The following is a 10,000-nucleotide window of genomic DNA, read 5'->3' as shown; positions in this document are numbered from 1 at the left end:
GAATTGTGTGTCTGTGTGTGTGTGACATGTGAAGGAGCCAATTAGAAAAATGGGCAGTGATATTGTGGCATGCTCTGTCAGGAATGTCAGAGCGCATGGGCAGTTTCAGCCATGTCTGCTTCCAAACACAGTACTGCAGTGTGTGTCTGTGTGTGTGCTTTAACTGTGCCTCTTCTTCCTCCTCAGATTGGAGATGAAGGTGACTAAGGGTTCGGGAGGGATGCCCCGTCTGTCATACACGGGCCGAGACGACCGCCACTTCCTGCCCAGTGGCCTCCACATAATCAAGACTGTTAACGGTGTGTGTGTGTGTTTGATTGATGTTGAGTCAGTAAATGAAGGAGACCTAGTGTATTTGAGCATATGTAAATGTACATGTATATGAGTATAATATGTAGAATATATGTGTATAATATGTATTATATTTATTAAGTATGTATTTATAAAGTGTTGTAATATCTTCCTTGTCTACCACCCCCCTCTTTCTTTCTTCTGTAGATCCCTGGACAATGGCTTACAGTAAAAGCTCAAAGAGGAAGTACTTCTACAATAAAGCCACAAGTGTTTCCACCTTTGACCTGCCACCCGATTCAGTCGCCCCCTTCCAGTACGACCTCGCCTTGAATCACCTCTCACCTCTCACCTGTCAAAAAACCTCCGTCTTTCTCCTGCATTCTACTGAAGTCAGATCTCAGAAACAAATTGAACAGACGTAGAAAGGATAAGCCATATAAGTCTATATAGTGGAAAATGTCTCAAACCTTAGTTTACCAAGATAATGATCAATGATCTGATGTCACAGCAACGCACGGCACACGTTGCTGAAACTCAGAAAATGACTTTTTTATCACTTGGAAACATGATAGTTGATCATTTCAACCTCAAGTACTCGATAGGTTTGGTGCTGTGACGATACACAGAGAGTTGCTCATATCAATCATATCAGTAAGCTATATTTTTTTTGTTCAACATACTTGTTAGATGATATGAACAGGGTGGCATTTAAAAGTATGTAAATAAACAAACAGTATGTGCGTAGAAGAACCATATAGGAAATTCTGTCAGGTTTCACACCTTTTTACCATAATGATTTTTTTGTTCTCTGTGTATAAGTGTGTATCTCTTTGTGTGTGTTTCTTTCAGTGTCTGCCACAAGGAGCGAATCTTCTGGGCATGGGAGGAAGGGGTCAAAGTTCACGATTCCCAGACAAGGGTTGACCCTGAGAAGCTTTCCAAAGAGCACCTGCTGGAGTTCATCCACCAACATTACCAGCACTAAAAACACACAACAACAACAACAACAACAACAACACTCTTATATTTAAATACCACCACCACATGCTTCCATCCAAGAACACACACACACACACATCGGCGTACAGTGCACATTACCAGCACTGAAAACACACAACAAGAACACTCTTATATTTAAATAATACCATCACATGCTCACACAAGTATGTCTGACTTCCATCCAAGCACACACACACACACATATCGGCATACTGTACACATTTACATGCAGTGTGGAGTGCAGTGGACAGAGATCTTTAAACATCATTTAAACTGAAGAAAGGAATTACATTTTAGCGATGCATGCTGCTTTTGCTTGTACCCCACCTAGTTAGACAACATTTTTGTATTGTGTGTATGTATGTATGTATGTGTGTGTGTGTGTGTGTGTGTGTGTGTGTGTGTATATGTGTGTGTGTGTGTCAAGTCAGCCCAGCTATGTTGCTCTGGCACTGTTGCTTGGTGCTGTGGAGTCAATCAGCCCATGTCTGCTGTCTGTGAGGCTCGACTTTATCCTGTGTGTGTGTGTGTGTGTGTGTGTGTGTGTGTGTGTGTGTGTGTGTGTGTGTCAGTCAGCCCATGTCTGCTGTCTGTGAGGCTCGTCTTTATCCTGTGTGTGCAAGGAAGAGCTTGCAAAGACATTTTTTTTTTTTGTTGCCTCCGTTTCGTTATCCAGAGTCAGTTAAGACATGTGTGCGTGCTCGTTTTCGTACGGCTCATTTCTGTTAAAGGCCACCCTCTGGAATAGACCGCAGGCTGTCTGCGTGCAGTGAGGTGTCTGTCTCTCGCTCTCTCTCTCTCTCTCTCATCTGCTCTTTTTGACCTTTAATCTCAGTTCAGAGTTCATCAGGTGTTCATCAGGTGTGTTAACTCTCCTTGGGCTGCGTCACAGCGGCCGTTTAGTTTTAATGGGGATTAAAGAGGCAATAAATAAACAGTAATAGAGATAATAATTAAGAATGAAAGAAACTGGAGAATAGTTTCGTTCAACTTTTCCCTGTTTTTATTTCCCTCATGAGGGTCTGTTTATGCTGAGTGGAGGGGTTTCCATTTCAGAGCAAAATGTAGTTTAGGACTTGATGCCCAAGTCCAGTGGAAAATAAACATGCAAAAAAGTGACCCATTGTTGTGGTATGTCTTACAAAACGAGACCCATTTCATTAATGTATGTACCTAAAGGAAATATTTCAGTAATAAAATAAGCCCCATACATTCAGTACAGAGCTTTGGCCTTCTCCTCAACCACATCAATCCGTCACTTAGTAAACAACAGCTACACAGTCAGTAAAAGAAATATAACACATCTTATTACACTGATTAGAAATGAAATGGGAAGCTGCAGAGACAATGAATGCAGGTGACTGCTACCTTCATACTTTCAAAGAACCAAAAGTGCAAAATAGACTTATATTCCTGTACTTGAACAGAATTTGAATGTCATAAAGTTCAGTGACCGTTATAATCCTGATTCCAGTATTGAAGGATTTTTTTGTTGTTGTAAAGATCCAGCCAATCCATCTTTGAGATCATCCATTTCTCAGTGAAATATAATCTATGTTTTGGCACAAGTGTGCGGAAGACTGGAATGACATTGGGACATCTGGGAATACCATAGGCCACAAAAGGTATGTGCTGCTCTCTAGTTCTGTAAATGTGGGCTTCTGGTCTTTGGCAGTGGAGTCAGAACTCCGTGTCAGTGCAGACTGGTCTACGGTCAATGGGGGAGCATGGGAGTCGAGAAATGTCAGAGTGAATGAATATATGAAAGCGTCTGAGGAAATGAAACGGTGGAATTTGGTGAATGAGAGGCCTTTAGAAATCCTGTGGGTATCCATGTGAGATGGCATTCGGTAGATGGAAAGGAGAAGATAACCGAGTTGGCTTTACTGTTTAGTTCTTAAATGGATGTTTTTCCTCAATAGACGAAAGTGTAGTAGAAGAGAGCGCTGATGGCCAGCAGAGCGACGGAGAGCACCATGTTCCTCCTGTTCTCCCCTCTCAGGATCTCCAGTTCGTGATCTAAGAAAGAAATGGGGTGAAGGTAGGTTACATATGATGTGATGACAGGTGCCGTTTTGAAATCTCTCGTTTCAAAAAAAATCTTCATGTTTATTAATGTTTTGTGGAAGATAAGCCATTTTATGCCATCACTGCAAAGTGGATTAGCAGTATAGAAAAAAGTCCTGAAACGTCTTCCTCACCATATTTCTGTATTCTTTCCGTCATCAGCGTCATCTCATCTTCCAACAGTTTACTGACAAGGACAGAGAGACATGAGAGCTTTTAGACTTCTAGAAACATTCTGGACAACTTCGGTGTGCTCAGAATGGTGCTATTCGAAGACAGACATTGCTCTGGTTGGGTCTGACTCAAATTACCTGTCCTCATCAGTAAGCTCCTCTTTTCTGCGTCTGAACTCCGCTCTGTCAAGGAGGTCGTTGCATCGCGACTTGCGGTCCTCTATTCGATCGATCTACAGATGCACACAAGCATAAATCATTCAGCACTTACACAGAATTAACACATTGTGTTTACGTGTTTGTGTGATGACAATGGTACCTCAGCACGTCTTGACAGAACGGGATCCATTGATATACGACTCAAAACACTTAAGAAAATATTTCATGACTAGGCTACGTCAGAGACAATTTTATACAATACAAGATTTTATATACAAGAGCTGCAGTACATTAACTTCCGTCAGAGACCATTTTAAAAGCCTAACGTTACTGTCACTGGTCAAAACCAAACCACTGCGGCATGTTTAGGTTATCCGTGCATCGGTCATGACTTGGAAAAGTCACTTACCTCGCTGGCCACACTTATATTTTCCTTTTTTTTCTCCTTTGTCTTAGTCATCTTTCACCATAACTTCCCTCGACCCGTTGACAGTAAACTTGTACGCCACCAAAACACACCTAAAGCCAACGAGCGAACCTCACTGCTATAAGGAACTGCGGTAAACGAAGAAGAGACTTCGTCAGCGAAGACGTGTCGTATCCGTAGACAGTGTTAAAGCCTACCTGGGGTGCGACAGAAAATAGGAGGGCAGCGCAGCCTGCTGGGAAGGAGTGTGAGTATCACCAAATTGATTTGTACTGAACTTCGGCGTGCTGCAGCAGGCTTCAGTTCAGTTGTACACCAAAATAATAGCCTAACCATGTTCAGCTATTTTGGATTATTGTGTTAGTGTTGCAACGCAAAGACCACCATAATAATAAATGTGTAAATTTGACTTGACATTTCACACACACATCAAAAGAATGATCAGCTTCCTTTATCATCTCTTCAGATCACTGTTTTATTTGTATTTCAACAGTATGCACATGCACTTAGGCTCGGGAGCTAGGAGTTTTTTTTAGATAAGTCCAAAAATTCAAACAAAACAAAAATAACAATAAAACAACCAAAAGCAGTCATTCATGGAACACATTTTCCCCCTTTATTCTTTTTTTGTTTGTTTGTTTGTTATCTGTTCTCAACATTTCACCACAGTTTTTCAATACAGAAACAAAACACTGAACATCCAGTTACATTTCCATCCTCCAGTCACAGGATTGACAGTCTCTGATATGGCAGATGCTGCTGCTGATCGGTGGGAAGCAGCTGGACGCTGAACACTGTCACCATTCACTGCGGAGCTGATGAGAGGAGGAGTGGGGGTGTGGGTGGAGGGGGTTGCATCCAATAAGCTACTAGTCTTTTGAATATAGATATATACACATTGGGGATACGGTATTTCCACTTCTTTCCGCTAAAGACTGTATGCTAAGCATTTTGAACGCAGTAACTAAAATATATGAAACGTCTTTTTTTTCATTTAAATTCAAAATAAAGACTAAAAGATATCTGCATGGTTTTGTCAACAAAATAAAGTCTAAAATGCATAATGTGGAGTGTCAAACGACACGTGTAGCACACATTCAGGGGAGGATAAGGTGAAGGGGAGAAGAAACGTAAACAGAACTAAAAAGAACAGAAAAGAACCTCTGCGTCAATACATCAGGGGGACTTGTTCTATTCTTATGGCGCTGACGCTCTCTTCGAGAAAAAGGGTTCTTCGTCCAGTCCCCTTCAGAAGGATCTACCTCTCCTGTGGAAGGGTTTCACAGACCTCCATTTAGGCTGTGACCAACTCTACAGAAATGTTCTTTATGAACCCAATAAAGGGGAACTTTATGTGGAGAACCTTCAGATCTTTTTAAAAGAACCGATGAAGAACCCCTTAAGGACTGTAGATTGTGAGTGTAAGTAGGTTCCCAGCCAAGCCACAGTTCTGGCTGGGGTGGGTGAGTGTGTGCGGGGTGGGTGGGGTGGATTTACACAAAGTGAAATGTTTGCATCACGACAACAGAAGGGGGGGCCCATAAGATTGACACACACTGAACATTGTTTATGTATTTGTTTATGTGTTTACTTTTTTGCCCACCTTCCCAAGCCACCCAACATCTTCAGCCCCCATTACAAGGAAGCCTAAGGAAATAAAACGAACTAGCTCTGAACCCAGGGACGCAGACTCCTGCTGTGACTGCACCATCGCTTCACATGAGTTACGCAGACTCCTGCTGTGACTGCACCATAGCTTCACATGAGTTTCTGTTTTTTCATTTTCATTTATTTTATTTTCATTTCATTTTCACTGACCGAAGTAAAGGATGACATTAAAATACGCACACACAATCACACGTATACAGGTATCACATTCACTGTTTGTGCTACAACATTAGACAAAGAGGGGGGGGGGGGGCAGAAAGAGGAGAGAGGAGGAAGAGGAGCAGGTGACCAGAGAGAGAGGGAGAGTACCACACACATCCATATCAACAGGGGCTCCAATCAGCTTTACTGTAAGGAGAAAGATGGAGGGAGAGACAGAATGAAACAGAGGGGAAACGAAAGACAGACAGAAAGAGAGAGAAACCGTAAATAAATAACATACATAAATACAAACTGTTAATAATACTATACTTAAATAATAATAATTAAAACAACTACACAAGTGGTGCACATAATTAGGAGAAGGACTATATTAAAACAGCAGCGCTAGGTCATGTGATCATGTTTGTAGTTCTTTACTAATAAGGTTCTATAGGAAGTGCTTTACGTTAAGTGCGGGGGTAAGGTTAATGTTACAGTACATACAGATGTGTGTGTGTGTATGTGTGTGTGTTGGAGAGACAGCAGTACATATGCAGCGGGAGGTGTGCAACTGTTTACCTGAGAGGTTCTATAGGAACTCTATAGGAAGTCCTTAATGTTCAGGTCGGCCAGGGGGTCTTTGGAGGGTGGGGGCTTCCTTGGGCTCATGGCGGGGTTCATCTACAGGGCCAAACATGCGTCAGTACTTGCACTATCCACACAAGCACATGGACACTATCTCTTTGCACTATCCACACTTGCAGCACAAGAACACTTTCCTCGTGGACATCCACACTTTCCCAATCTATGCATAATGTACCATAGGGTCAGATCCATTCCTGTATCTGTAAACACCCCACTCCCTGTGAACATGTTCTCCCTATGTGTATGTGATTTATGTATGTATGTCTGTGAGTTGCACAAGTGCATAAGTGTATAAGCTACTATGGATGACCTAATTTTCCCTCGGGATTAATAAAGTATCCATCTATCTATCTATCTATCTGTCTAGTAGGTCTCTCGGCAGCCACTGGCGTCACACACAGTAGTATGAGTGTGTGTGTGTTTGTGTGTGAAGTGAAGATATCCATGGAGGTGTATTTGTATATGTGTATGATGAAGAATGTATGACTTGCAGGCATCTGTAAAGGTGGCTACACCTTCTGAGGGATAAAGTCCAGCCAGTTGATCATGGGTGTGTTTAGTGATGTAATAAAAGTGTGTGTCGGCCTGTCTGTCTGTCTGTTTGGATGTGTGACTATGTATGTGCTTGTATCTGTTTGTCTCTCTGTGTGTTTGTGTGCATGAGTGTTTGTGTCCATGTGTGTTTGTGTCCATGTGTGTTTGTGTCCATGTGTGTTTGTGTCCATGTGTGTTTGTGTCCATGTGTGTTTGTGTCCATGAGTGTTTGTGTCCATGTGTGTTACCGGTCCTCCTGGTGCAGGACCCCCGGTGGGGAACTGCGGCCTCATCATGGGCTGTTGGGGGAACATCATGGGAGAGCCGGGCATCATGGGAGCTCCAGCACCGGGTGCCCCTTGCTGCATGTCGGAAAGAGAGAAAGGGAGAACGAAAGAGAAAGAGGGAGGGTGTGGAGAAATCAAAGGAGGGTAACACAGACAGAGAAGAGCGAGAGCAACAGACAGAGAGAGAGGAGAGAAAAAATGTGGTCACAAAATGTCCGCCATCTTATGAAGAGGGTGAGCATGGCAGGGGAGAGGCTGTTCATGTTTCTTACCATGCAAAATGGAGGCTGAGACCCCATATAAGGCGAGGCCCCTATGGGCCCATGCTACAAAGGGGTTAAGGGGGGGGAGAGGAAGGGAGGGGACGTTACTGACACAGAGACAACACAACATTGGAACTAAGACACACAGTAACACGTAACACAGGGAGGCACACACACACACACGCGCACGTACGCACGCACGCACACACACACACACGCACACTCGAGAACTGAAGACACAGACAGGAGAGGTGGTCGCTTTGATTTAAAATGAAACACTCCTTATCCTTCGGGAGTAAAGTTGAGATGCTCTCCATGCTTTCATTAGGACTTAATTGTGATTCAATTTACCATATAATAAGCACCTTAAGCTTAAATGTTGTAAAAACGGAGGTAAGATGACTGCCTAGCTACACTAAAGCATAGCAAGAAGCACTGCAAACCCATACACAAATACAATATATCTACAGTGTGTTGTAGATCACAGTAATGTGCATATACTGAAACACACTGCAGTATATTAAAGAGTATTTTGCATGTTTTGTACCCAAAATATATTTCATATTTAGTTTTCTGTCTGAAGAAGCCGCTACTGAATGTATTCATGCCTCTATGACTGCATTACGCTGTATGTTAAAGTCTTGTGAAAACCAAACCTGGTATAGGGACAAGAAAGTCTAATTTTAGGTTTGTAGAGCACTATGAGGTTAGGAGCTTTTGTCCTTACATCTAAATTTGAAAGGAAACTTTTGAAATGAAACTAGAGGAAAAAGTCCTGCTCTTCCCCTCCCCTTTCAAATGATATGATTGGAGCAGCCCAGAGGAGTCAAGCCAAGGGGAGGCGGGTGATAGGCCCCATGCCATGCTCGTCATGTCAACACCATGCTCCAGCCTTACAACACACACAACATTTACCATGGGACCGCCCCACTGGGGAGGAGCTACCTGAGGAGTTTGCCAGTTGGCCCCGCCTGCCGCACCATCAGCCCTATGAGAGAAGAGAGAGATCAACCAATCAGAAGACGTCAATCTCGTATTTTTTTTTTTACCTGGTATCATTATGATATCATTATTGTCCATTTCTCACACACATATGTGACATATATTTTGCCAGACAACAAAAAATATCATACCCTCCCCAAAAACGGATACCCTTCACAAACACACGAAAGCCCACACTAACAAACACCATCATGTAGTATGTTTAGGTATGGATGCATTTCACCATCTATTGTATTCTGCCACTGGGCCCTTAAACCTGAGGCCTGATGGGAGGAGGTGAAACTCAAAGTCACATGCAGACTTGCTCTTTCAGATTACCTGGAATTGAAGGACATGCTCAATACTTTTCAACTTAATGTACATCTGCCACTTTGACAGCAAACTGTCTAAGCAATCAACAAAAACTCTCCACCAAACCCAAATATTCCTTCTTCATTTGTCACTAAACTGTGCGGTCAGCAGAGATGTGATCACCTCAGGATGGAAGCATTCAGCTTCATAGGCAATCTGCCCTTGACCATCAGGTGATCTGCCCTTGACCATCAGGTGATCTGCCCTTGACCATCAGGTGATCTGCCCTTGACCATCAGTGTGATCTGCCCTTGACCATCAGTGTGATCTGCTCTTGACCATCAGGTGATCTGCCCTTGACCATCAGTGTGATCTGCCCTTGACCATCAGTGTGATCTGCCCTTGACCATCAGTGTGATCTGCCCTTGACCATCAGGTGATCTGCCCTTGACCATCAGTGTGATCTGCCCTTGACCATCAGGTGATCTGCCCTTGACCATCAGTGTGATCTGCCCTTGACCATCAGTGTGATCTGCCCTTGACCATCAGTGTGCCAACAGACTATTTCCACTTGGCTTTGTACCACAGACAGCACAAAATGTGCATGCATTAGTCTTTTACACAGGTGAATGAGAGAAAAAGAGAGAGAGAGAGAGACAGGGAGTGAGATAATGTGTGTGTGTGAGAGAGAGTAACAGAGAGACCGAGAAAGAGAGAGAGAGGGAGAGAGAGAGAGAGAAAGAGAGAGAGAAAGAAAGAGAGAGAGACTTGATGAAACTGAGAGCTTACGGTTTCTGGTTCCCCATGTTCAGATCTGTAGGAGAGAACAGGAAAGCAATGTATCAGTCACACTTCCTGTGCCCAAACACACTAGTGGGTTTTACCCATGGAGTCTAGCATACTGTTAGCCTCACCGGTGCGCTCTTAGCAACCTAGCACACCCTGAGTCAAATACTGTGTGTGTGTGTGTGTGTGTGTGTGTGTGTGTGTGTGTGTGTGTGTGTGTGTGTGTGTGTGTGTGTGTGTGTGTGTGTGTGTGTGTGTGTGTGT

At 43.2% G+C, this 10,000-nt stretch overlaps 3 protein-coding genes across 7 annotated transcripts in view; 1 reads left to right on the top strand and 2 right to left on the bottom strand.

Moving 5' to 3' along the window:
• The window catches only part of cmtr1 (cap methyltransferase 1), a 16,295-nt gene extending 14,701 nt beyond the window's left edge, over positions 1-1,594 (top strand). For both annotated transcript variants that reach the window (XM_031582105.2, XM_012815752.3), the window contains exons 22-24: positions 187-299; positions 499-607; positions 1,144-1,594. In XM_031582105.2, the coding sequence (XP_031437965.1) occupies positions 187-299; positions 499-607; positions 1,144-1,279 (358 nt within the window). In that variant the 3' untranslated portion in view covers positions 1,280-1,594. The remainder of the gene's footprint in view (positions 1-186; positions 300-498; positions 608-1,143) is intronic.
• Positions 1,595-2,273: 679 nt separating this feature from the next.
• On the bottom strand, positions 2,274-4,277 carry ccdc167 (coiled-coil domain containing 167). Its single transcript, XM_012815753.3, has 4 exons — positions 4,102-4,277; positions 3,672-3,766; positions 3,495-3,547; positions 2,274-3,312 (listed from the first exon to the last, which is right to left on the bottom strand). The coding sequence occupies exons 1-4, from the start codon at positions 4,150-4,152 to the stop codon at positions 3,209-3,211; spliced, it is 303 nt and encodes a 100-aa protein (XP_012671207.1). The 5' UTR covers positions 4,153-4,277; the 3' UTR covers positions 2,274-3,208.
• A 296-nt stretch (positions 4,278-4,573) lies between these two features.
• Positions 4,574-10,000, bottom strand: part of snap91b (synaptosome associated protein 91b) — a 32,328-nt gene continuing 26,901 nt past the window's right edge. For 3 of the 4 annotated variants that reach the window (XM_031582107.2, XM_042709987.1, XM_042709988.1), the window contains 5 exons: positions 9,740-9,764; positions 8,573-8,645; positions 7,356-7,469; positions 6,508-6,609; positions 4,574-6,135 (listed from right to left, as the gene is read on the bottom strand). In XM_031582107.2, coding sequence (XP_031437967.1) covers positions 6,529-6,609; positions 7,356-7,469; positions 8,573-8,645; positions 9,740-9,764 — 293 coding nt within the window. In that variant the 3' untranslated portion in view covers positions 4,574-6,135; positions 6,508-6,528. The remainder of the gene's footprint in view (positions 6,136-6,507; positions 6,610-7,355; positions 7,470-8,572; positions 8,646-9,739; positions 9,765-10,000) is intronic. The other variant, XM_031582109.2, reaches the window with a different exon arrangement.

Source organism: Clupea harengus, chromosome 15 (assembly GCF_900700415.2).
Source record: "Clupea harengus chromosome 15, Ch_v2.0.2, whole genome shotgun sequence".
Taxonomy (NCBI): domain Eukaryota; kingdom Metazoa; phylum Chordata; class Actinopteri; order Clupeiformes; family Clupeidae; genus Clupea; species Clupea harengus.
Note: the sequence above shows the minus strand (reverse complement) of the source record. Positions and strands in the feature narration are given on the sequence as shown.

Excerpts from the sequence above, each read along its gene's own strand:
- ccdc167 (XM_012815753.3), bottom strand. The coding sequence starts at position 4,152 with ATGACTAAGACAAAGGAGAAAAAAAAGGAAAATATAAGTGTGGCCAGC. Across the intron at positions 3,548-3,671 it reads GAGCTTACTGATGAGGACAG|TAAACTGTTGGAAGATGAGA; the intron begins GTAATTTGAGTC and ends TGTCCTTGTCAG. Across the intron at positions 3,313-3,494 it reads GGAAAGAATACAGAAATATG|ATCACGAACTGGAGATCCTG; the intron begins GTGAGGAAGACG and ends TTTCTTTCTTAG.